Here is a 27,038-nt window from a genome sequence, read left to right as displayed (position 1 = left end):
ATTCTAAAAAGAACATATTGCCTATTGGAAATCACTGAATGTTTGAAAATATTTAAAGAGCTTGGCATTATGGGTCAGGGAGAAAAAGTAAATGGCTGGAGTACATAATTTGCATGTAGTAACCCTGGGATTAATCCCAGCACCTCATGATTTTCCAGAAGTTCACCAGGAGCAACCCTGAAACACTAAGCCTCTAGCAGTTTAGGAGTACTGCCTGGTGTGGTTTCCCTTGGGAAAAAGAAATAAATATGGGGCTAGCAGGGTCAGAGTGATATAGGTAGGGCACTTGCCTTGAATGTAGTCACCAGGGTTTGATTACCAGCACCACATATGATCCCTCAAACCTCACCAGGACTGATTTCTAAGTGTAGAGCCAGAATAAAGCCTTGAGCACTGCGGGGTATGGCCCCAAAATATAAGTGAACAAATAAATAAATAAACAATGAGTCTGGGAGTCAGAGAGATACCTCAATGTGTTAAACACATGCTTTGCATTCAGGAGATCAGGTTTCAATCCTAGCACCATATGCTTACTCAAACATTACCCTGAGTACAATCTAGGAGCACTGTTGGGAGTGACCTGAGGACCAAAAATCAGAAATAAAGAATTTAGCATTATGTTTGAAAAAAGATGTACATAATAAACGTATTTTCCTTAACTTGCCAATATGTATATAGTGGCAATGGGAACCAAACTAATTTAATAAATATACATTTGTTGCTATTATTATTGAAAAAAACATAAATACAAAAGGTTTTACAGGGGCTGGTACTTGCCTTATACACTACTGATGGGGGTTTGGTCTCCTGCATCATATATATGGTACCTCTATCACCACCAGGAGTGAATGCAGAGCCAGGAGTAAGCCCTGAACACAGTTGGATGTGTACCACAAACAAACAAACAAAAAAATCCTACAGTATTTGTTCATGTTATTTATCCCACCCTCTCAGCATTACTATTATCCTTACCCCCCTCCCCAAAATAGCAAAATTTAACTGATTCAATTCATCCCATTTTGCAAGTTCTCAGAAACACCCTCCTAGATTGTGGGGTCAGAGCAATAGTACAGTGGGTAAGCCACTTGTCTTGTACACAGACAACTGTGGTTCAATCACCAGCACCCCATATTGTCCCTCAAATCCCCCCAGAAGTGACCTCTGAACTCAAACTCAGGAGTAAGCTGAGAACCACTGGGTGTTGTCTCAAAAACAAAACAAAATACCTCTTAGATTGCTTAAGAATACCCTCTCCTGGGGCTGGAGTGATAGCATAGTGGGTAGGGCGTTTGCCTTGCACGCGGCCAACCCGGGTTCAAATCCCAGCATCCCATATGGTCCCCTGAGCACCGCCAGGAGTAATTCCTGAGTGCAGAGCCAGGAGTAACCCCTGTGCATCGCCAGGTGTGACCCAAAAAAAAAAAAAAAAAAAAGAATACCCTCTCCTGTGGTACAAGTAAGGTGAAACATTTTCCCATTCCTGCATATTCCTTTAGGTTGTAAAGTATGCAGGATCCCTTTTCTTACACAATATTAGACCACCTTGCCTATTGATCCATATGAAGGAGAAATGCTTTGAGTGTATTCCAAGTACATTTATTTATAAGAACTGCCTTGACATGGCAATAATCTCTATCTCTGGTTGGTATAATTGAAAATCTAGTTTGTCCCTTGGTGGGAATTGTATTTCTAATGAATTGATATAGTGGTGTATTTAATGATGTTTACTATAGCTGTGTGTAACTTTTCATTAAGTAACTATTCTTCTTCTAATAAAAGTGGTTCCCCGGGAATGGCTTCTAGAGAATAATGCACGTCTCCTGATCCTAAGTGGAAACAACATCTGTTTCACCTTCATGGCTAGTAAAGCTGTGAATGGACGGGTCATTGAACTAGCAAGGCTAATAGTTTTCTTGGCTTTGGTAAGCAAAAATTAAGTTTTTCTCTATCTAGTTGTTTATCATTATAGTTGTTCTATCAGGGAGTTGCTCTAAAAAACTAAATAGTATGCATATTACTTTATAAGTATTTTTTAGGCTGAAAAGGTATCTCAGTGGTCTGAGCACATGCTTAACATGCAGTAGACCCTGGGTTCCCAGGACTGGACTCCATTCAATCCCTAGCACCACATATGGTCCTCTGAATACCTCCAGGGTCATTCCTGAGCACAGCCAGGAATAGCGCCTGAACATCACAGGTGTGGCCCTAAAACCCAAAAAGGAAAAAAAATGTTATAGAGTACTCCTGCATATTTATCTGTGACCTTCATCACTCCTTAAAAATAAAAACTGGGAGTTGGAGCGATAGCACAGCGGGTAGGACATTTGCCTTGCACGTGGCTGACCCAGGTTCTATTCCCAGCATCCCATATGGTCCCCTGAGCACGGCCAGGGGTAATTCCTGAGTGTAGAGCCAGGAGTGACCCTTGTGCATTGCCGGGTGTGACCCCCCCAAAATAATGCAAGCTAGGGGACCAGAGTGACAGTACTATGTGTAGGACACTTGCTTTGCTTAGGGTTGTTCTGGGTTCAATCCCTGGTACCACATATGATTTCCTAAGCTCTACCAGGAGTGAGTCCCTGAGTACAGAGTCAGGAGGAAGCCCTGAGCAACACCAGGTGTGACCCAAAAATATTTTTTTAAAAAATAGGAGTTGAGGGGCTGGAGCAATAGCACAGCGGGTAGGGCATTTGCCTTGCACATGGCCGACCCGGGTTTGAATACCAGCATCCCATATGGTCCCCTGAGCACCGCCGGTAGTAATTCCTGAGTGAAGAGCCAGGAGTAACCCCTGTGCATCGCCAGGTGTGACCCAGAAAGCAAAACAAAATAGGAGTTGTGTCTTTACAGATTGCCCTTATATTTTCAGTTCACGACATATGGTAATTAATACTTACAAAAAGAACTCTCATTTTTCATATATCCAGTATTTTTCATATATTCAGTAATTTTTCAATATTTTATATTAGTAAATATTCTGACAATCTTGAATCAATATTTTATTTACTTTACAAATTTTTCAATACTAAAAAATATTATAATTGTTTTGTTTGGGGTTAGAGAGGTAGCTCCAAGAGTTAAACACAGGTTGTTACATACCAAAGGCCCAGGTTTGATTCCCAGAAACACATGGTCACCTGAACAGTGTAGGGTGCAATCACTAAGAAATGTGCTAAGAGTAGCCCCTGAGCACTAACAGATGTGGCCCCAAAACTGTACCCTTTTTTTTTTTGCAGTACCATAATTAAATTCATGCCCTCACACAGACAAAGCATATGTTCTACCACTAAGCCATATACCCAACCCTAAATTGTAACATTTATTTATTCATTTTTAATTCTGGGGGCCACACCTAGTAGTGCTCATGCTTACTCCTGGTTCTGTGTTGAGGGATCAGTTCTAGTAGCGCTCAGGGACCATATGTCCTGCTAGAAATGGAACCCAGATTGGCCACGTGCTAAGCAAGTGCCCTGCCTGGTATATTTTCTCTCCAGCCCTAACTTGGACTATATAGCAAGAGTTTTAGACATGATTAATTCCCACTTATAGGCTAAATATGATGTGATATTGATAATTAAAGTAAATTAAGTCATAAACTATTATTTTATGATTTTCACCATCTAAAAATCTACAGTTTTCTTTATAATGAAGATTTACCATAATGCTTTGTATGTCTAAATCAGGTGTGTGAGAAAGAATTATACTGCATGGATTGGGCAGTTAAAATGATGCAAAAAGTCTGTAAAGTCTTTACCACTTCATTGGAAAGAAATAACTTCCTACAGAATGTGGCAAATGCATTTGCATGTCTTACAATGGAAATGCTGCAGACAGTTATGTCTGGTGAGTATGCACGAAGATGATGCACAGGTATGAGTAAACAGCATTCTCTTTTTTTCCCTTCAATTTGGTTTTTATGCCACACCCAGTGGTACTCATTGGTGGGCTAGGGACCATATAGGGTGCCAGAGATTGAACCTGGGTCAGTCATGTACAAGGCAAATTCCCTACCCATGCTGCACTATCACTTCAGTCCCAAGAATTCTTTTTTTTTTTTAATTTTTTTGCTTTTTTTTGTCACACCCAGTGATACACAGGGGTTACTCCTGGATTTGCACTCAGGAATTTCTCCTGGAGGTACTTGGGGGACCATATGGGATGCTGGGAATTGAACCCGGGTTGGCCACGTGCAAGGCAAACGCCCTACCTGCTGTGCTATTGCTCCAGCCACAGCCCCATGCTTTTTTTTTTTTGCTTTTGAGTCACACCTGGCAATGCACAGGGGTTAGTTACTCCTGGCTCTGCACTCAGGAATCACTCCTGGCGGTACTCAGGGGACCATATGGGATGCTGGGAATCGAAACCGGGTCGGCCACATGCAAGGCAAACGCCCTACCCACTGTGGTATTGCTCCAGCCCACCCCATGCATTCTTAATCTCCATTTAAGACAGATAATTCTTTGTAAACTGTTTCTAAAACAAGTTAAGAAGCAGACAGTTTTTTGGTTTTTTGTTTTGCTTTTTGGGTCACACCTGGTGATGCACAGGGGTTACTCCTGTCTCTTCAGTCAGGAATTACTACTGGCGGTACTCAGGGGACCATATGGGATGCTGGGAATCGAACCTGGGTTGGCCGCGTGCAAGGCAAACGCCCTACTCGCTGTGCTATTGCTCCAGCCCCAAGAAGCAGACAGTTTTTATATTGCAACATATATATACATAAATACATGTGTGTGTATATGTATGTGTGTGTGTGTGTGTGTGTGTGTGTCTCTGGATCGATAGCACAGTGGGTAGGGCATTTGCCTTGCATGAGGCTAACCTGGTTTTGATTCCTCTGTCCCTCTCGGAGAGCCCGGCAAGCTACTGAGAGTATCTCGCCAGCACGGCAGAGCCTGGCAAGCTACCCGTGATATATTCGATATGCCAAAAACAGTAACAAATCTCACAGTAGAGATGTTGCTGATGCCCACTCGAGCAAATCGATGAGCAATGGGATGACAGTGATACAGTGATACAGTGATACAGTGATATGTATATATCATATATATAGTTATATATATATACATATATATATAGTTTCTGGTTTTGTCACTCTTAAAATCTGGATTTATAGTCTGCAGAAATAGTGCAGGAATTTGGCAGTTGCCTTGCAATGTAGCTAACCCTGGCATCACATATGAACCCCTTAATTGTCTATGGTCCCCCTATCACATATAGACCCTAGCATTTCCAGGAACAGCCCCTGAGTACCACTAGGTGCATCCCAACCCACTTCCACCCCCCCACCCTCCCTAAATAATGGTTTTAATGACGAGCATCAAGTTCAAGTGTCTGCTCTGAAAGGAACCAATTCCAACTTTATACATCATAATTTTAATTTGGGGCCCAGGAAAATGGATCAAAGAACTGGATCACATGCTTAGCATTCGGTTATCTCAGGTTTAATCCCAGGCACTGCCCGGTTCTCTGAGCACCACACTGGGAATAATCTCCTCACCAAGTACTGCCAGGTTTGGTCCCAAAACAAAACAAAATGTTACATGCTCACTTGACAATGTATCATAACAATCACAAAATCTTATATGATTTCAATATGTATTGAGTTTTTTTAGATAGCCAACATAATCCTATTTTACTGGTGAAAAAAAAGTAAGATTTAGATGAATTACCTGACTTCCCCAATTTTCTAAAGTTGGAAGTAAGAAATCATGGATCATCATTCTTTTCTTCTTACTTCTGTTTAAAGAGTTATTAAATTTCATGGCTATGAAATTTATAAATTTCAGTGATTAATGTCTGACTTAGTAAAAGTCACTAAGTAGTTTCTGTTATAAGTTAAGGAAAAGCAGAACATCAAGTTTCAAATTAGTCATAGATTAAAATATTTAACTCTCCTTTTCCCTATTTTCCATTCCTGTGTATGGCTTGTAGGAGACCGTGATGAAGATGACAGAACCTTTTTGAATTTGTTCCATCTTGTGCATGCTCAGGCTAACTTCCATAAGGAGGTCCTGTATCTGACCATGAATACTCTCTCTTCCTAAATACTCAGAAATCTTCCTTGCATTTGGAGAATACCTCACTAAACTCATCTTTCTAAGCTCTACTTTTCTACATTCAGAAAATTATACATTTAAAAATTTTTTAAATCTTTTTCACTTTAAAATTTTTAGATAATTATACATTGTAATTACAGATTATAATGTATACATACAACTTTTTTCCTATTTACCCAAGTAACCTAAGAATTCAAAGATGCATAAAATTTTAGAAACAACTATCATTATTAATATAAAAACTACAGACAAATCCAAAACTAAAATGAGTATTCTGTGGGAAACAATGTATCTCCAGATTTTGGTAAACTTAACACCAAATTAAATGGAGCATTAGTGTCCAAGAATATAGGGCCAGTCAACTTGTATGTGTGGAACTTTGAAGCAAAAGAAAATTCTGTTCCACAATTAGAGCAAATCCAAATTCTCTAATTAATATGTGTCTGTTCACTTTGCTTAAGTTGTGTAGCTAGAGCCTAGAATGTTTGGTGAAGGTTTGCAGTATGATGCTTACAAGGTATAAATTCATATCACATTCCTTACTGTCTTCGTGGCATATGATCATAAAGAACATTATATCTTGTTCCCTTTACACTAATTAACATATAAAAGTATGTATATATGTATATTCATAACCAATCACATAAATATGTGTTTACATAACTGTGCAACATATATGTTTATACCTATATATGTAAATACATATTTCTTTCTTTAAGACAAATTATACCAAAATATCAGTAGAGAAAGATACATATTATTCAGACACAGTCAAATTATCTTTTATTCTTTCCTGGGGATTAGAGTAAATGATTGGAAACAGAAAATATAAAATGAAAGAAAGTTATTTTTCTGTCAGCAGAATCTTAACAAATAATTTGCATTTTTTTTCTAAAGCTTTCTTCCTCACTTAAAGAGTAGAACTTGAAAGAAACTGGAAGCATGGATTATTAGGACGTCCCACAAAAGAGGGGCTTTTCTTCACCTAAATAAGTGGATTGCAAGATACTCCAGGACTGTTTCAGTCTGACTAGCAATTTTCCACTCACTTTTGTTATTAAAGTAGAAAATGATCACGCTTCTTGGGGCTGCAATAATGCTAGGATCCTCCTAGATCTCCCATTTTCTTCTGGAGTTTGACCATTTTCTTTCTAAATTCAGAGTCCTTCCCACCAGACTTCTCAGAGTTTGGCTTTCTTTTCTTCAACCCCTTAACTGAGCTCCTCTGGAGCTAATGAAGGGAAGAAACACTAGGTGATGTATGGGAATTGCCCACAAAAGCAGCTCTGAATTGTGAGAAATTCTCAAATATTGGGGAACAAGGGCTCAGAGATTTAATAGAATCGAAGAAAAGTGAAATTTGTGGGAAAATATAAAGTATGATAAGGTTTTACTATTATGTAGCAGGAAGCACTTACCTTCATTTTTGGAGTGTCAGAAATTAACTGCCTTTCTTTGATGGATTGTCTGGTTATAATTCCATCAGAGGTAGTGTTTTTTTTCTCTCTAAACTTAATATGTACAAATTTAGGCAAAAATTAAACCCCTGCTTTTATCCTGTTTTAATCTTATTCTCAACATTAGATTTTATCCATGGCTAAATTACAAAAATTAAAAGTTGACAGATACAAGAATATAAATTTTTTAGAAAGGGCCAACACTAGTTAGCTTTTTCTTTTCTCTCTCTTTTCCCATACATGCTTTGGAAAGCCTCATCCATATATTAAAAAAAAATAAATAACTGGTGAGCCAAACTTGAGAATATATCCTACTAGAACTTTTGAGAAAAAAAGAAATAATGGAAAAAGTAGAAACAACTAATATAATAATACAATAAATATTTTTAGTATAGCATTGATTTTTTGGAGGGGGTGCACAACTGACAATGCTCAGGGGTTACTCCTGGCTCTACACCCAAAAATCACTCCTGGCAGTGTTCTGGGGACCCTGGCAGCTGTGTGCAAGGTAAACACCTTACTCGCTGTATTATCTCTCCAGTCCCTTTCATTCTTTTAGAGAAAAATGTGACATTATTAATTTATTCCATTTCTTAACTTTTCCAGATCTCCACAACTTTATTTTCAGCAAGTTTATAAAAGAAGCATAATTTAGTTTTTATTTGGATTTTAAATCTCATTGTATACCTGAACTAACATGTCTGCTTTTCTACATTTTTTTTAATTCACATTGTTTCACTATTCTAGGTAATTGTGAAATTATTTTCTGATCTTTCCCAGCAATTTGGAATGCAAAAACAAAAATCTGTGGGGCTAGAGTGATAGTACAACAGGTAAATTGCTCGCCTTGCATGTTGCTTACCCAGATTCAATCCCTGGTACCTCATATCGTCTTCATGCCCTGCCAGGAGTGATCTCTGAGCATGGAGCCCTGAGCACTACCATGTGTGGCCCCAACCCCCCTGCAAAAAAAAAAAAAATCTGATTAATGGATCAGGGAGATAGCTGAAAAAGTAAAGCACATACCCACCATATATAACGCTGAACTAATTCCCCAGAACTACAATAACCCATGAGAATCACAGGGTATTGTTTTGGTGTCCCCCAGAGCCACTAGAGATTAGTGGCTTGAGCCCTCCAAGCTCTGCTGGGTGTGGCCCTTATAAAAATTTTTATTCATTTTTGGGGACAGTAGATAAATATATTCTTACAAATAAAATGTAAACTGGTACACTTCTTCTTTCAATTGTTAATAGATAAAAATAACCTTGAGTCCAAATTTACAATATCTTCAATTTAGCAATCCATTTTGTGTTGCTAAGATCAAACCCAAGCCTTAACACATGCTAGGCATGAGCCACATCCCTAACCATAAGGTTTTTATTTCTACTAGAAAGAAAACTCAACAATACATAATCATTATATTTCTTTTTTATTCTTGTTTCTAAGAATACATATTACATATAAACTTAATACAATATTACTAGTAAATTAATGACATTATTTTTCTTAGAAACTAAAACATTTGTATCTTGCAGAAAAATTCTGCCTTATATGAAACAAAAACATCTCATTTCAACACTTCTTTTGACAATTCCTTCTCATGCCCTTCCGACCCCTCAACTTTATCTTGTTCCTGGTGCAGACAGTAAATGACTCTACTTGTGAAGCAGTTCAAGCATTCAGGAAGTTCAAGACATTGCTTCAACTTGCTGCCTTCCCTGGCATGAACAGGAGGCCCCTTTTTCACACTGTTTGGTCCTCTGATGACTTAGTTCATGCTTCCAGTTCTTCTGTAATAAAGATTTTATTACAAGGATAATTATCTTCTTTGGAAATTAGAGCAAGCAAGCGGTATCCATAACAGGGCACAACACAAAGAACCATCATATGTCAATTAAAAAAAAACTAACCTCTCCCTGCGATTATTACTTAAGAGTTAAGCTCTTTAAAACAGTATTCAGCTGTATGATTATAGATTTTTATGCCAAATATTTTGAAGAGTAAATACACAAAGCTGCTGAAGAAACCTCTTTGTTATTGAACACCTAATTAGTAGTGTGACTTTACCAGTTTCACAATCAGGAGACTGTGAAGCCTCTAAGAAATCAGGCTAGAGGATATACCCCTTGGTTTACTGAGACACGTTTAAGATGGGGGAAATGACCTAAGAGACTTCTACAGGATAGTCGTCTGCAGGTTAAAAAAGGTGCCAGTGGACTAAGAACACCTTTATTTTCCTATCAAGAAAGCAAATATATAATTCCAGAAAGTTTCTCTAGTAGAGAGTTAAAAATTAACCCTTGAAAGGCTTTTAAAATTTAAAAATGTATAAATGTATAAATGTATACGTATATATTTATATTCTAAGACCACTGGTTTCTTAAAGATGCACAAACCTAAAATAATATGCATTGTTATTTTAAGTGTTTTATTTATGGAAAAATGTCTTTGATGCCTAAATATTTAATATTTGCTAAGTTTTATGTTATATATTTAATAAAAGAAGAATATTTCTACTTTGTTCAGTTTCTCATGCAAGTCACTGGATGTGTGATTCCTTTGTTTTATTTCTTATGAAGGAAACTTTTATATTGGTTTTGGTGTTTTAGCCCCTAAATTATCTCTCCAGCCCCTTGTGTTTTGTTTTGTGGTTCTGGAAGTTGAAACCCTGCCCTCCTGCATGTGAAACATGTGCTCTAACTGCTGAGCTACCTCTCATGTCCCCCATTTCCTCCTAATCTGTGACTTTGCTTTGTCTTTTTGGTCACGCCCAGCAGTGCTCAGAGGCTACTCTGCTTAGAGGTTAATCAGGAACTATGTGGTGCTGAGCATCAAATCTTGGGCTCCAACATAAAAATCATCTGCTTCCACCCTTTGAACTGTTTCTTCAGCACTGGTTTTATTTTTGTTTAAAATTGATGGAGGAGTGTGCGGGGCCGGGGTGGGGGGTTGCTGAGAGTTAGGACAAGGGTTAAGGTGCTTGCCTTGGGACAAGAGCATTTGCCTTGCTCACAGCAGGATTTGATCCCCAGCATCCCATATGGTCCCTTGAGCACCTCCATGAGTAATTTCTGAGCAATGCCAGTTGTTACCTAATGCTGGTTCAGTCCTAGGTAAGCGCAGATAGTACCAGAGCACCTCCAACAGTCACTCCTTTGCACAAATCCAGGAATATCCCCTGAACATCAGCTTGTATGGCCCCCAAACACAATTAAATGCATAAATAAAACAAAAAATAACATGGGAAGGGCTGGAAAGATAGCTCAAAAGACTGAACACCTGTTCTGCATGCAGAATACCATGTTCAGTCTGTGACACCGCATGAGCCAGAGTGGCCCCTGAGAAATGTCAGATGTTGTCTCCCCAAAATTTTTAAAATTTTAATGGAGTTAGATTGGAGAGATAGTACAACAAGTAAGGAGCTTGCCTTGCATGCATCTGACCCGGTGCATCCCATAGTGTCCTCCAAGCACTGCAAAGAGTAATTATTGAGTGCAGAGCCAGGAGTAACCCATGAGTATTGTTGGGTGTGACCCAAAAACAAAACAAAACAAAAATTTTTATGATGGGGGTGAAGCTAGAGATATGACTCAAGTAATACAATACATGCCTAACAGTGTTTGAGGTGTTGAGTTCAATCCCTGACACCATACCCACACATACCCACCAATACCACCTGCATGATCCTAGTGGTCCTGAGCCTGGTGGTTACACTCACACTGATGTGCTTAGCATCACTGGATTAATGGAAGCTGCTCCTGTCCAAAAAATAATAAACCAGGTTGTAGCGAAACTGACTTAGAAAACACCATTCTAGGCTGAGTAAATATTTAATATGATAAAACCAAAATATGTCATTTATAATAATTTCCTACTGTTTAAGTGATTTGGGCTGGAGCGACAGCACAGCAGGTAGGGCATTTGCCTTGAACGTGGCTGACCCAGGTTCGATTCCTTCATCCCTATCAGAGCCCAGCAAGCTACCGAGAATATCCCGCCCACACAGCAGAGCCTGTCAAGCTACCTGTGGTGTATTTGAAATTCCAAACTCTTGGGGCTGGAGCAATAGCACAGCGGGTAGGGCGTTTGCCTTGCATGTGGCCGACCCGGGTTCGATTCCCAGCATCCCATATGGTCCCCTGAGCACCGCCAGGAGTAGTTCCTGAGTGCAGAGCCAGGAGTAACCCCTATGCATCGCCAGGTGTGACCCAAAAAGCAAAAAAAAATAAATAAATATAAATAAATAAAAATAAAAATAAAATGAAATTCCAAACTCAGTAACAACAAGTCTCACAATGGGGACATTACTGGTGACTGCTCGAGCAAATTGATGAACAAACGGGACGGGACGACAGTGCTACAGTGCTACAGTGTCAAATGTTTTATTAAAAGAGATTCCCGTTGGGGCCGGAGCGATAGCACATCGGGTAGGGCGTTTGCCTTGCACGCGGCCGACCCGGGTTCGATCCCCGGCATCCCATATGGTCCCCCGAGCACTGCCAGGAGTAATTTCTGAGTGCAGAACCAGGAGTAACCCCTGAGCATCGCTGGGTGTGACCCAAAAAGAAAAAAAAAAAAGAGAGATTCCCGTTGCTTTTGACCTGGCTGTCTTCACTGGGGCCCCTCGGAGGGATGGGTTGAGTTTCCCTCCCCACCCTGGCAACCAAAGACCTCCGGAACCCAGCCACAGCCATGCTCAAGGCCCCTCACCACACATTTAGACAAGCCTTATGCATGAAGGAACCGGCAGAGGAACTCAGGTATATAGGACCCGGGGATGAGATCTCCAAGTCTGCTCGGATCAGGACTGGGCCTCTTCTACCCAGATCCCCCATTTTCCAGTAGCTAGGCAGTCACACCCAGAAACTGCCCCATCAACGGCCAACATCCAGAGACTATAAAACCAAGCTCTCAATTACATATATATACATCTTACAGACTAGTTCTCTCTCGGAGAATCTGGCAAGCTACCGAGAGTTTTCCTGCCCACACAGGAGAGCCTGGCAAGCTCCCTGTAGCATATTCATATGTCAAATACAGTAACAATGATGGGTCTCGTTCTCCTGACCCTGAAAAAACCTCTAACGCGGCACTGTTAGGAAGGATGAGTAAAGAGAGGCTGCTAAAATCTCAGGGCTAGGATGAACGAATGGAGACATTACTGGGCTCGCTCGAGCAAATCGAGGATTAACGGGATGATAGTGATAGTGATAGTTTAAAATACTGTTAGGACTTTCAAATGGTTAGAATATGCCAATACCCTTTAAAAGCAAGCAGATGTGAGACTGGAGTACAGCAGATAGGGTGTTTGCCCTGCAAATAGCCAACCCAGGTTCAACCTCCTGAATGCAGAGCCAGGAGTAGTAACCCCTGAGCATTACCGGGTGTGGCCCCAAAAACGAAATAAAGGCAAACAGATGTCCTGAAATCTCACAAATCATTTCATGTGATGTTTCAAACTCAGAAAATTTGGATGCTTTATATCCCTTGAGAAGAGTTTGTATTAGATGGTTTAACTTATCTTTTAAAATTTTTTATTATTTTGGGTTTGGGGCCACACCCAATGGTGCTCAGGGCTTATTTCTCAGTCCTGAGAAATGCTCATTCAGGGATCACTCCTGGTGGGACTCAGGGGGACCATAGAGTATTCTTGGGCTTGAACCTGGGTCCACCTCATGCAAAGGAAGTGACTTATCCACAGTAGTATCTGTCTTTCTTTCTTTTTTTTTTTTTTTTGCAGGGGGTCACCACTTGGCAATGCTCAGGGGTTACTCCTGGCTTTGTACTCAGGGATCACTCCTGGCAGTGCTCGGGGACCATACAGGATGCTGAGGAAGCAGTATCTGTCTTGCGCTTATCTTTTTTTTTTTCGTAGTTGGGGGCATACCTGGTGATGCTCAGGGGTTACTCCTGGCTCTGATACTTAGGAATTACTCTGGCAGTGCTCAGGGAACCATATAGGATGCATGGGGTTGAATCTGGGTCAAGTGCGAACAAGACAAACACCCTCCCCGCTATACTATCTCCAGCCCAAGAAAAACTTGATATAGGAATTTTTAACTGGAAACATAGAACTAAGTCAGAAAGTCAGAAGAACATTTCAATGGTAAATGTTGCATCGAGGCCTCTATAGAAACTAGGGATCACTCCTAAATGTCCAGAACCATGCTTCTTCCATTAATCTTCCAAATTACTTCTCTTTTGTTATATGCCACCATGCACTATTATACTGTTATATAATCTTTTTACTATATGTACGGGGACCTGGGAACCATTCCCAGCAGAAATCAGCCGTCTGGGCTGGATGGTTCAATGCTAGAGCCCAAGTTCCTAAACAGCATAAGTAAACTATGCGATCAATGTGTTTTTACATGAACATTTTCTCCTCCCAATGTAGTTATTGACACCAAACAAGTTTTGTGGTTGAATCTTGTCAGATTGGGAAGAGCAATGCGGCACCATTGGAAAGGACGAGTAAATAGAAGCTTCTAAAATCTCAGGGTTAGGACAAATGGAGACATTACTGAGACCACTCGAGAAATTCGATGATCAATGTGATGATGATGATGGGAAGAGCAGAAAAGACAAACAATTGTGAGATTTATTTACTTACTTGGGAATCACTTCTGGTGGTACTCCTAAACCCCTGTACTTATCTCTTGCTGGCCCACAGAATTATTTTTTATTTATTTTTTGGTTTGGGGGCTATACCTGACAATGCTCAGGGGCTACACTTGGGCCTCCTTCATGTACAGCATGCACTCAGCCCTTTGAGAAATCTCTCTTGCCTCTAGAATTTTTGTTTGTTATAGCCCACACCCAGCAGAACTCAGGTCTTACTCCTGGTTCTGTGCTCAGGGATCACTCCAGGCGGGGATCAGAGACCTTATGTGGAATCTTGGTTGGAACCTGAATGGACCGTGGTGAGGTGAGCTCCTTACTACTGTACCAACTTACCAGCCCCTAGAATTAGAGATTTTCAATAGAAAGGAACATTAGCAATTCTCTAGTTCAACTCTTTCATTTGTCAGAATAAACAAAAGTTCTGAAAGTCAAATGCTTATTGAAGGTCGCATAATTCACTGTCAAGACAAAGTTCTAGAGCAGTGTTATTCTTTGTGTTTTTTCTTTCTTTTCTTTTTTGGGTCACACCCGATGATGCACAGGGGTTACTCCTGGCTCTGCACTCAAGAATTACTCCTGGCGGTGCTCAGAGGACCACATGGGATGCTGGGAATCCAACCCGGGTCGGCTGCATGCAAGCAAACACCTACCCACTGTGCTATAGCTCCAGCCCCGAGCAGTGTTATTCTTGCAGTGCTGGAGATTAAACCCATGAAAATGAGGCATGTGCTCACCCCTGAACTACACACCCAATGAGAGCTGTAGTTTTGTTTCTTGGTGAGAGTTTTTATTATTTTTAATTTTCACTGAACTACCTTGAAATACAGTTACAAAGTTGTTCATGATTGAGTTTCACTCATACAATGTTCCAACACCCATCCCTTTACCAGTATGTTCCCAGTCACCAATGACCCCAGTTTCCCTTTCACACCCCCCCACAAGCCTGTCTCTATAACAGACACTTTTGTTTTTCTCTCTCTCCCACCCCTTTTCCCTTTTAGTTGGCAAGAGTTTCTAAATCCAAGTTTTACATTTTATGTATGGCCTATATTATGCTACTGCAACTTTATGTCTTTTTAATTGGGGAGGGGCAGGGGAGACTTGGAGCTATACATGGCAGTGTTCAGGGGCTGCTCTGTGGTCAGGGATTACTTCTGGCCCTGCTGGGGAACCGTATGCAGGGATGGGGATTAAAGATTGCATGCAAGGGAAGTCTTAACCCCCTGCACTATCTCTCCAGCCCAGTTTTATTGGGGATGGGGAGGGGATTGGGCCATACCTGGTGATGCTCAGGGGTAACGCCTGCCTCTGCACTTAGGATTTATTCCTGGCAGTGCTCCGGAATGTTGGAGATTGAACCCAGGTTGGCTGCGTACACGACAAATGGCCTACCCACTGCACTGTCTCTCCAGCCCCAAGCCCAATTATTTAATGTGGAAATTTATCATTGCTATGGATTAAAAGCTATTAAGTTAATCTTTCTCCTAGTTTGTTTCTAAGTTAGAAGTGAAAATGAAATGTAGAACAATTATGAGGAACTTTACAAAAGAATACCAAAGATTTGGGGCCTAATTCTACTTTGGACTTCCAAATATGTTTTTTTCCCTACCTAATTGGTCAGAGAAATATGCTGAAAGTTTGGTTCTCTCTCCCAGAAAAAAACATTTGACAATATCTTTAAAAAAAAAAAAGCCCATTCATTTGGGGGTAAAACAAAGATATTCCCCAAGTAACAAAATAAGTATAGCCATCTTATTTCAGTGATTTGTAATTCAGTTAGGTGAAGAATGAGGACAATGAAATTACTTTGCGTCTTCAAGATAATAAGCTGGAACATACACGAAGGCAAGATAGGGCAAAGCTTCAAAACTCAAACTGAAGTTTCTACAGCTAGAGAGTGAGATAGGGGAACCACACGACCCCAGATTGTAAGATTCAGAGTGATGCAGTGATACAGTGACTCGGCAGAGGAAGACAGCCTTGATCTGACAGGGAAACCCCGCTCGCTCGTGAGGAGAAAGGAGGAAACAGAACCTCTGGCCCATTGAGCCCCCCAGGGCAGGGAGCACATGTAGACACTGGAGTGAGTCTACATTTCAGCTTTGTGTGTCCTCAGCTCAAAATGCAAGCACGCAGTCCTCCCGTCCCTGCACCCTGGTGCCAGCTCAGACGGTCTCCTACTTGACAGAGGCGAACATCGCGAAGGTTCTGGAAGAGGTCCGCGGGACAGCCGGGGTGCCGAGGCCTCTGCTGGACGGGAAACCAGGAGCTGTGGGAAACCCAGAGCGAGGGCGACTCAGACCGGGCGCGGTGCGAAGGTGCCAGCTCCCGGGGCCGTGGACAAAGGCGAGCACTAGAAGCTTCTCTGCGCACCCCCAAGCCCCATGCTGGGAAAGAAAGGCGCGCTCCGGCCAGACCCAAGGAAATGCCACTCTGCGCTCTCTCAAGTGGGAGTGAGTCACTGATGAATTCATGCAATTATGCGAGCATAATTACAACCCCCTCGGCTGGCCTAGAAAGACGCGCTTCACCTTTAGTCCCCGCTCGGAAAAACCAGAGCAACTTGGAGAGCGAGCGCCTGGCTCGGAAGCACGGAGGGGCCCCTTCCTCCCGCCACGCACGGCCTCCCCCCACGCCCGCTGGAAGCCTGCGCCTTTGCGGGGTCCGGCTCACCGCCTTGCCAATCATTCTTCCCAATGAGGTCTCAGAGAGAAGTGGGGGGTGGAGGCTGCTTTTCGGAGGGGGTCTGAGCCATGCTCCCTCAGGGCGGCTTGAGCAAAACAAGCTCCCTTCTCATGCAGGTTTTCCATCCAAACCCGAAGGAATGACCGACCAGAAGCAAAAATAATAATAATGATTTAAAAAAAAAAATCTACCGATGCGTCAGCAGGCGGGCTGCGGGGCCAGTCGGCTCCATCCTCGGCCGCCGGCGCCCCTAGAGCAGATAGATAATGTAGGACAGGACCACCAGCCCTATGATGGCAAAGAACATGAGGATGAAAATATCCAGCATCGCGGAGTCCTGGGCCCCGCGGCCTCGGGGTTCCGGGCAGGGAGAGTCGGCGCCGAGCAATGGCTCCCTCGCCCCTCCCGGCCCGCGCCCCGCCGCCCCTCCCCTCCCCCACCCGGGACGAGCGGGTACCTCCATCCCGCCCTCAGCCCGCAGCCAGCCAATCACTGAGCCCCAAGGGGTAACCAGGGAACTGCCCGAATTAGACCGGGCAGATCCGGAGAGGCTCCAGGTTACCGCCCCCGCCCCGGGAACCGGGTCCCACTCTGGAGCCCGCAGGATGGGGGCGCGGGAGGAGACCCTGATCCTCTTTCCTCTTTTTCCCTTATCTCGTGGGTGAGAATGGGTGGGCCCTCAGCGAGTTAGAAAGGTCACCTTGGGGTGTCTTCTGGCCAGGAGAGCGAAAGAAAGGTACCTGGGGGGCGGGGGTGGCGCTCACACCTGTCGTGTGATGGTGAGGCTTTCAGCCTCCCTGCAAGATGTCCCAGACGAGGTGCCCAGACAGGCAGGACCGCGTAGTGGTTGGCTGGGAGCGGCGGGGACCACCCCAGATCTGGCTGCTGCCCCCTGTGAGTGCCCACGCGCCCTGCGCTGTCAAGCTTAGCTTGCGCTCACGTGGATTCATCTACTCCATGGTGGTCTCAAAGTGACCCACTTATTTGCCTCGTCCAAATAAGTACCTTTGGTTTTGGGGCCACACCCAGCAGCTCTGTGCTCAGGACCCTGTGTGGCGCCAGCGATTAGTGCCATGCACTCTCTCTCTCTCTGCCCCCAGAAAGCAGCTTTTATAGAGAAAGAACAGGGAAGGGAGGAGGGAGATGGTTCAAAAGGCTGGAGCATGTGCTTTGCATATAGGAAGCCCAGGATCCATTTCCCCAAGCCTCTGAAAAAGAAAAACCAGATCAGGGCCAATGAATATGGTATGCTTTTAATACCTGGTATTAAAAAATAGGTACGCTTATTTTTTAATAAGTCAGGTACGCTTCTGGGTATGGCAAAAAAAAGGAAAGAAAGGAAAAGAAAGGAAAAATGGAAGGAAGGAAGGAAGGAAGGAAGGAAATAAGAAAATAAGGAAGAAAGGAAGGAAATAAGGTAGGAAGGAAGGAAGGAGGGAAGGAAGGAAAAAAAGAAATAAGGTAAGAAGGAAGGAAGGAAAGACAGAAAGAGAAGGAAAGAAAGAAAGAAAGAAAGAAAGAAAGAAAGAAAGAAAGAAAGAAAGAAAGAAAGAAAGAAAGAAAGAAAGAAAGAAAGAAAGAAAGAAAGAAAGAAAGAAGGAAGGAAGGAAGGAAGGAAGGAAGGAAGGAAGGAAGGAAGGAAGGAAGGAAGGAAGGAAGGAAGGAAGGAAGGAAGGAAGGAAGGAAGGAAGGAAGGAAGGGGGGCTAAAGCAATAGCACAGAGCAGGTAGGGTGTTTGCCTTGCACTCGGCTGACCTGGGTTCGATTCCCAACATCCCATATGGTCCCCTGAGCACCACCAGGAGTAATTCCTGAGTGCAGAGCCAGGAGTAACCCCTGTGCATTGCCGGGTGTGACCCAAAAAGCAAAAAAAAAAAAAAAAAAGGAGAAAGAAAGAAGGAAGGAAGGAAGGAAGGAAGAGAAGAAAGAAAGAAAGAAAGAAAGAAAGAAAGAAAGAAAGAAAGAAAGAAAGAAAGAAAGAAAGAAAGAAAGAAAGAAAGAAAGAAAGAAAGAAAGAAAGAGTAGAAGCAAGCATATTTTTAAGGAGCAGGCTAAGAGATAGTATGGTGGATTGGCCTTATACTTGGCCAACCTGGTTTGATCCTCAGCATCCCATATGGTCCCCCAAGCCTGCCAGGAGTGGTTTCTGAGTGCAGAGCCAGGAGTAACCCCTGAACACTGCCCAGTATGGCCACAAAACAAAAACAAACCCCAAAAAATATCAGCTCAATTTTCTTTCATCACATTCGTTTTTTCCTATGTTAAGAACATTTCCCTATGACTCATCCGAGGGCAAATATCCACAGCTCCCTCTATGTGGTTCTTTAGAGGGACTTGGGGTAGTCACCCCTCCTCAGGAATTAGACTTTTTTGTTACTTGAGGGGGCCACACCCAGCAGTGCTCAGGGCTTACTCCTGGCTCTGCACTCGGGCTCCCAGCAGCTTAGGGAACCACTTGGGGTGCCAGGGATTGACAGTGGCTTTGTCATGAGCAAGACAAGCATCTTACCTGCTGTACTATCTCTCCAGTCCCAAAACCGCTTCTAGTTTTTGTTTCCATTTTTGTTTGGGTCTCACTCCCTAGTGCTGGAGGCTCCTTTAGTGCTCTGCTGGGGAAGCAAACCCACGGCTCCTCCTCCAGCCCTTGGTCCTGGCTGGAAACGCGTCCCTGGGCCCCGGGAGCCGAGCACACAGCTCTCTGCGGGCAGGGAGACTTGGCATGCGCCTTCCCAGCTGCCTGCCTGTAAAACAGCCCTAAAGCCCCCTCCACTTGACATTGCTTCCTGCTTTCCTGAGGGAAACTCCAGGGGTGAATAATAGAGCCTCCCCAGAGGGACTCTGCAGACAAACGGGGACAGCCTGTGAGCGTAGGACAGAGCCAGGGACACCATCTCCTCACGAGCTCGCCCAGCACTGCTGGTACCGGCCGCCTCCAGGTGCCCCAGCATGCACCTCACCGCGCCCTTCCCCGGCACAAAGGCTCAGACTGGGGGGAGAAGCCCTTTCCCTCTGCACCCACGGCAGTCCTGAAACCAGAGCACGCACCCCACCCCGCGCACCAAGAAGGGGAGGCCCCACTACAATGACTGCTGGGGCAGCTGATGGCAGAGGGGGCTGGGGTGGGGGGCCTGGATCCCTTCTCTACTGCTGTGTCCTCCCCAGCCCCGCAGAGTGAGACGGGAGGCTGCTGGCATTCCAGGCAGAGGCCAGGCCCAGGACACTTGGAGCAGAGCAGGTCCCAGGGGAGATGCTGAGAGGCAGGAAGGGCACGGGCAGGAAGGCCACTGCAGCCAGCAGCAGACCTAAGACAGCGCCACAAGGCGGGTACTAAGACTTCCACCAGCGCTGCCTTCCTGGGCCTCCAGGCGACCTTCTGGAACGGGAACATTGCAGTGATTATTTCTTTATGTTTTGTTTCTGGGATCACAGCTGGCGATGCTCAGAGTTACTCGTGGCTCTGCACTTAGTAATTATTCCCTGGCAGTGCTCAGGGGACCACATAGGATGCTGGGGATCAAGCCTGGGGTTGGCTGCAAGTCAAACACTCTCCCTGCTGTTCTACCGCTCCGGCCCTGCAATGGTTCTCACTCACCAAGAGTCAAAGGAGGAAAATACACACTACCCAGCCCATTTTGTCCCCAGTGTTTCAGCCACACCCAGCAGTGCTCAGGAGTCACTCCTGACGGTGACGGGCACCACATGGTGCCAGGGACTCCTGTGTGAGAAGCAGGAGCTCAGCCAGTTGAGCCCTATTCTCCAGGCCTCAGGACCTTCGATAAGGCATCATGAAGGCTGCTGGATCCTCATCCCTGTTCCACCCTCAACACAGCTGTACTCTGAGCAGGAACTTGGCCATGGGTGGGTCACAGACAGCCCAGCCCTGCCCACTCAGGTTGCCAGCAAAGGCCCCTGGAGCAGCTGGCTCTGGGCCTGAAGGAATTAGACCCGTAAACTGCCCAGGTGCAGGCAGTGACCATGGGAGGGCAGGGAGGGAGGGAGAGGCGGGAGGGGACTTTCCATTAGGAGGTACCAGTGCTCCCCTAAAAACCCTCCCACCTGCTGTGCCGCCCACTTCCAAACCAGCCACTGGCACACTGGCACCCAGAAGGCAGCAGGCTCTAAGGAAGACAGGGCCAGTGTCCCCTGCAGCATGTGCACACACACACACACACACGAGCGTGCACACATTAGTCAATGCCTCCAAAATACACACAGAGCACAGGACTTAGGAGACCAAATGACACAGGATATAGGACACCCCCACCCCCTCCCCACACACACACACACACACACACACACACACTCTCACTCACATACATACCCACACCCTCAGAGCCAGAGAGAGAACCAAGTCCGCAGGTAAAAATCATACTTTTATTTGAGTCACCAGGAGAAAGATTCACTTGTGGTCCAAGTCAAATAAATGTTCAGAGTCATAACAGGCCAGAAAGGTTTGATCCCAAGCACGAGTCCACAAGGGAGGGGACCAAAAACAGACCGAGGAGACCCCGCCCCATAGAAAAGATGAACGGACGGACGGTAGCGCAACACAGATGAAATGTTCGGACAGCGGCAAAGCTCACATGGTCATTTCTTTTTAAATACAGGTTTTTGGGGTGTTCTATTTAATTTTTCCAGCTCTTAAAAAAAAAAAACAAATGGGGGAGAGGGGAGAGCCAAAGTGCATGTGTGAGGGGGGTAAAGGGCAGAAATGAAGCAGGAAAGTTTTCCCTGGAGGGACATGAGGAAAACAGGAAGCGATGTGGAGAGAAATCCCTTTCTCTGTCCAACTTCTTGTATTTATTATTGGTCCACTGAAGTCCGGCTCACGTTCTAGCTCGGACCTGTCTCCTTCCCAGGGTGGACGGAGACCACTGTGATGTGGAGGTAAAGACTGAGGACTTGCCTGGCCCTCCGAGTCTGTGCCCTTCCACAGAAGGTTCTGGAAAGAAACAAGGGCCCCTCAGCACCAGTGGGACAGTCCCTCCTCTCTCTGGAGGTGTCAGAAAAGCTCCCCTTTTGAGGGTGGGAGGGGCACAGGGCCCGCAGCAAGATTCCAGTGGTGGGGAGTCTGGCTTGGGAAGGAAGAGGAAGCCCTGAACCAAGGGCCACTTCCGGGGACCCCTCTGGGCCCCCAGCCAGGTGTTCTCTGACCTTGAATCCATGTTGTGCTTTGAGATCAAGAGGAAATGGAATGAATGAAGGCATTCCCCTCCCACGAACATGCCAATACAAAATGCTCCACCAGCCCTCCCCTTAGCTGGGCTACAGGAAGGAGGAAGGTCTAACAGCCCCCCCCCTCGATTTGGAGGTTCCTTCCCAGGTGATCCCACCAGCAGTCCCAGACCCTCTCGAGGACTCAGGGGACGAGCAACAGAGAGAAACCAGGACGGAGCGGTCCCAGCTGCCTCGGGGAGGGGGGCCTTGAGATAGCACCGGCTTCCCTCGACCTCCCCGGGCCTGTGCTTCCAGTTCTGCAGCCCTGGGACCTCCCTCTGCTTCCGGGGGGCTTAGGGGTGGGGCCCAGAGTAAAGCACCCCTCTGTGTAGGAGACACACAAGCCCGTCCCCTGTCTCTGGAGACAGGGCACACAAGGTGGGGGAACAGAATGCTGTTTCCGGAAAGCCTTCTTCCCCCATCAGTATCTCCTGCCCCTACATCCATCCTGCGCGTGTGCAGCCCAGCACCCGGGAAGGGGGGGCGGCAGGGGAGGACGGGTGGGCACCCTGTGCGGGGCCCAGGGAAAGCCATTTCCCCAGGGAAATCAGGGCTGTCTCCCCTCATTGTGGGTTTTGAGGAAACTGGGGTGGGGGTGCAGTCTGCGATCAACCGTGTAGCCCCAGATGCCTGCTCCCGGCCTCTGCCCACCCCAGCTGGCCAACCCCCACACCCATACCCCTCGTCCCTCCAGGGCCTAGAGGTGAGAGCGCCCCGTGTGTGGCTCTGCTGGCAGGAACGAGCCATCTTCCCCTGAGGACTGGGGGGCCCGGCCACCAAGGAGGAGCTGACCCCGAGCAGGCCGAGAGGCCCGAGGCTTCCTTGCCACCCACCCGCCTCTCAGGACCCCCGCTTCCAGCCAAGAAGGCCAATCTGGGTCCCTGGAGATTTGGAGGTGGGAGGGGTGGGGGGGAGACGGAGGTGGGGTGAGAAAAAGGGCGGTGGGAACAAACACCCCTTTCTGTGTCTGCAGCTGTTCATCCTCCACCCCTGGGGGGTCCCCCCCAACCAAGTCGGGGGGGTTAAAAATCACAGTGTGAAAGGGACATGGAGAGGGAAAATGCACCCCAGGGCAAAGCCCTCCTCACTGGGCCCTGCCTAAGAGTGGGACCCAGCCTGTGCCCAGGGCAGGTGGGGTCCCATGCTGAGGAATGTCTGGGGGTTCTGGGCATCTGGGCTCACCCAGCTCTGGAATGTTCCATGTGCGAGAAGTGGGCAGGAGGGCATGAGGGGGCAGGAGAGAAAGCTGAGGCAGGTACCCCGGGGATATCTCATTCCAGACCAGCCCCAAGGGCCCGGCCTCCCGCAGAGAGACGCGCCCCTGCTCCAGCCAGAGAGAGAAGCAAGGGGCGGACGGGACCTGGCAGAGGAAGGAGCCTCGGCAGCCAGGGGAGCCGAGGAGCGGGGAGGAGAGATGCTGTCTCGGGTTTGGGAAAGCAGAGACACGGGGGGTAATGGAGGCATGGAATGCTCTGGAAGGTGCTGGAGATGTCTGGGTGCTCAGATGGCCTCCACGTAGTTGGCCGGCAGCATCCCGGTGTCGCCCGTGCGCTCCACCGTCCCGTACATCCAGCCGTCGTCGATCTGCTGCACGTTCACGATGGTGTCCCCATCCTGGAAGGAGACCTCGTCCTCGTCGGCAGCGCTGTAGTCGTACACGGCGCGGTACCGCTTCTGCGGGGCGGGGGGCACAGTCAGCCGGGGACCCCCAGCCGCCTACCCACCTTCCCTGACTGTGCCCTGGGCAGAGCCGAGGCATGGACATGTTGCCACCTCAAGACTCCAGCTCCAGGGAGCTGGAGAGATAGCACAGCGGGTAGGGCGTTTGCCTTACACACGGCCAACCCGGGTTCAATCCCCAGCATCCCATATGGTCCCCAGAGCACCACCAGGAGTAATTCCTGAGTGCAGAGCCAGGAGTAACCCCGGAGCATTGCTCAGTGTGACCCAAAAAGCCAAAAAAAAAAAAAAAACCCAACGACTCCAGCACCATAGGATAGTACAGCGGGGAGGGCGTTTGCCTGGCACAGGGCCAAGCCGGATTCGATCCCTGGCATCCCACAGGGTCCCCCGAGCTCTGCCAGGTGTGATTCCTGAGGGCAGAGCCAGGAGTAAGCCCTGAGCACTGCCTGATGTGCCCCCCCAACCCCACCAGAGAAAAAAAAAAAAGATTCCATCCCCTTCAGCACTTCCATGACTTTCTCTTCCCTTCTAGCTTCCCTCCTGCCCCAGAAGCTGGCCTCTCGGGCAGACACTTTGCCCTCTCTCTCTCCATCCTTCTCTGAGGCTCAGTGGTTTGTAGTACTGTTACTGAAAGAGTATCATGCTCTTTTTTTTTTTTTTTTTTTTTTTGCTTTTTGGGTCACACCTGGCGATGCACAGGGGTTACTTCTGGCTCCGCACTCAGGAATTACTCTTGGCAGTGCTCAGGGGACCATATGGGATGCTGGGAATTGAACCCAGGTCGGCCGTGTGAAAGGCAAACGCCCTACCCGCTGTGCTATCGCTCCAGCCCTCTTTTTTTTTCTTTTTGTTTTTTTTTTGGTGGGGTCACACCTGGCAGTGTATGGAGGTTATTCTACTGCAGGCATAGTGCTCCCAGCATTGCTAGGGGTCCATGTGGTGCCAGGGGTGGGGATGAAACTCAGGCCTCCTGCCTGGAAAGCAGGGGCTCAGCCCAGCAAACCGTCACCCCTACCCCCAACTTTTTCTTTCCAGCAACAGCAACCAGTTTCATCAACCCCCAGGTGAACTCAACCTCGAGTCACGGACTCTGCCCCCAAGCTCAGGTCTCTGCACGCCTGCAGCTGGCAACAGCCTCCCAGCACGTCCCGCCTGCCCTCGACTTCCGCTGCCCCTTTTCAACACCTCGGCCAGTGCCATCTTACCTCTCTATAAACTCTCGTGCTTGGGGGGCACACCCGGCAGTGCTCCCAGAGATGTTGGGGGACCCTCTGGTGCGGGAGATGGACCCTGACACAGACCCCAATTCTGTGAATTGTCTCCCTGGCTCTTGATGGTTTGATTAGGGGATGCTCCGGCAGACTCAGGTCCAGGCCACTCGTGATGGTGTTCAGGGGCCACCAGGGGCCACTGACGAAGCTGCTGGTGCAGGTCGGCACACACCAAAATGATCTTAAGAGCTCCAAGTGGAGCCTGTCACTGTGGAGAGGGCCAGGGATCACAAAGGACCCACTCCCCATCACCTGGGCCTGTGGCACAGGGTCATCCCCGAGTTATCCTGCCTCAGGTCCCTTGCACCAGCTGCCCTGGCCTGACTCACTGCTTCCTCTTATCAAGGCTCTCGGCTGAGGTTGAAAAAGATAGCACAGTGGGTAGGGCTCTTGCCTTGCACACAGCTGACATAAGTTTAATCCCCAGTACCACATGTACTCCTCTGAGCACAGACCTAGGAATAATCCCTGAGCACCTCCAGGCGTGGCCCAAAAACCAAAGAAAAAAATTAAAAAGGCCCCAGTGCTCACCCCCTCTGACCTCACGACTACCCAGTCCTGCTTGTCTCCTGCTGGAACATTCTCCGAGGGGAGAAAGGGCTTTTGTCAGGATGAATCCGTGTTGGGCAAGGCTTCCAGGCCGCCTGCCGGGAGCCCCACACTCCAGGAACCCGCGCAGGCCGCCCACGGAGGCGCCCGTCCTGGCGAGTCGGAGCCTGCAGCCCCGTGTGCCAGGCCATGCCAGGCCCCGTCCTGCCCGAGCACTGGGCACTGTGGGAGCCGGCCCCTGGCACCTCGGAGTCAGGGGATGAGGATCGGGGCTGAGGCATGGGACACACGGCCGCCCCACCCCCTCACCTACCCAGCAGAGCTGATGAGCTGCTCAGTGTCCCCCGTGGTGACCCCCCCACACCAAGCGACTGCCCTGCCTGTAGTGAGCAGCTGGGGGTCACAGGACAGTCACCCTCAGGGACCGTCTCAAGACGGAAAGCAGAGCCATGGGGAGGCTGAGAGAAATGCAGAGCCGCCAACCAGAATGGCCAGGGGGTGGCACCCAGATCGGGGGTCCCTGAGGCACTCAGGGGCACCTTGGGCTCCCAGGAACTCATGGCAAGAGTGGCCTGTCTACACCCCAGTCAACAGCGGAGAGGGCCACAGAGCTGGGGTCAGAGCCTGAGACCTCCAGGATGAAGCCCACCACAGCCTCACACACATAGGGCAAGTGCTGTAACTGCCCAGTCCCCCCCAGCCCCTACCCCGCCGGGGTACTCACCCCGCCCCCGCCTGGGGCACTGCGCTGTATGGAGACCGGGGCCGCCGGCTCCTTGTAGCCGTAGGACTGGGCCACGGGCTGCTGCTGGGGCTGTGGGTAGACTGGGGGGGACAGGAGCACGGAACGGTCAGCTCAGACCCAGCCCCCCATGCCCCCCACTCCCCGACGCCCCAGCTTCTCAGAACCACGGGAACCCCCACTGTGGTGTATATTCCACAGCCACAGCGACGTCCCCCTGCCCAGAACCCGGGTTCTATCCCCAGGCACTCAGGATGGGACCCCGGGTGCCCCAACACCCCCGGCTCACCCGGGGCGCTGGCCGGGATGTGGTGCTGCTCCTGTGGCCGCCGGTAGCTGCCGCCGTCCTGGGCGTCTCTGCGCTCGGGCTCCAGGCCGTCGCCCACACTGGGGCCCATGCGGCTCTTCTCAAACTCCTCGTGGTATTTGATCTGCAGGAGGCAGAGCACACGGCCCACCCATGTGAGTCGAGAACCAGGGCTCCGTGGGGTGGGGACCGCGGTGCTCCTGGCGTGAGGGACCAAGCCTTGCGGAGGAGGCGGGACGAAGGCTCCTCCCCCTGTGGCGCAATTGGCAGGCACAAGGGACAGACATCCCGGTCTGCAGAAGCAGCAGCCGAACGCTGGGGACTGTCGTTTCCTGCGCCTGGCACCAGCTTCCCTGCATCCCAGAACCCCCAGGGGCTGCTACTGTGGCTTCGGCTGGGTCAGAAGTAGGAAGTCCCATTTATGAAGCTCCTACCAAGCGC

At 47.5% G+C, this 27,038-nt stretch overlaps 2 protein-coding genes and 1 long non-coding RNA gene across 3 annotated transcripts in view; 1 reads left to right on the top strand and 2 right to left on the bottom strand.

Annotated features, from left to right (window-relative positions):
• FBXO47 (F-box protein 47) overlaps positions 1-6,230 on the top strand; it is a 32,207-nt gene extending 25,977 nt beyond the window's left edge. The window contains exons 9-11 of the mRNA XM_055133590.1: positions 1,780-1,922; positions 3,684-3,843; positions 5,935-6,230. Coding sequence (XP_054989565.1) covers positions 1,780-1,922; positions 3,684-3,843; positions 5,935-6,047 — 416 coding nt within the window. The 3' untranslated portion in view covers positions 6,048-6,230. The remainder of the gene's footprint in view (positions 1-1,779; positions 1,923-3,683; positions 3,844-5,934) is intronic.
• Positions 6,231-8,931: 2,701 nt separating this feature from the next.
• LOC129403385 (uncharacterized) lies at positions 8,932-17,240 on the bottom strand. The gene is made up of 3 exons (XR_008629166.1): positions 17,020-17,240; positions 11,544-16,412; positions 8,932-11,277 (listed from the first exon to the last, which is right to left on the bottom strand). It is a non-coding gene; the product is annotated as an uncharacterized LOC129403385 (long non-coding RNA).
• A 3,943-nt stretch (positions 17,241-21,183) lies between these two features.
• LASP1 (LIM and SH3 protein 1) overlaps positions 21,184-27,038 on the bottom strand; it is a 34,854-nt gene continuing 28,999 nt past the window's right edge. Inside the window, exons 5-7 of the mRNA XM_004608721.2 lie at positions 26,580-26,721; positions 26,273-26,373; positions 21,184-23,719 (exon numbers count right to left, since the gene is read on the bottom strand). Coding sequence (XP_004608778.1) covers positions 23,546-23,719; positions 26,273-26,373; positions 26,580-26,721 — 417 coding nt within the window. The 3' untranslated portion in view covers positions 21,184-23,545. The remainder of the gene's footprint in view (positions 23,720-26,272; positions 26,374-26,579; positions 26,722-27,038) is intronic.

This window comes from Sorex araneus, chromosome 3 (assembly GCF_027595985.1).
Source record: "Sorex araneus isolate mSorAra2 chromosome 3, mSorAra2.pri, whole genome shotgun sequence".
NCBI classification, from domain to species: Eukaryota; Metazoa; Chordata; class Mammalia; order Eulipotyphla; family Soricidae; genus Sorex; species Sorex araneus.
This window is presented reverse-complemented; position numbering and strand designations above follow the sequence as displayed.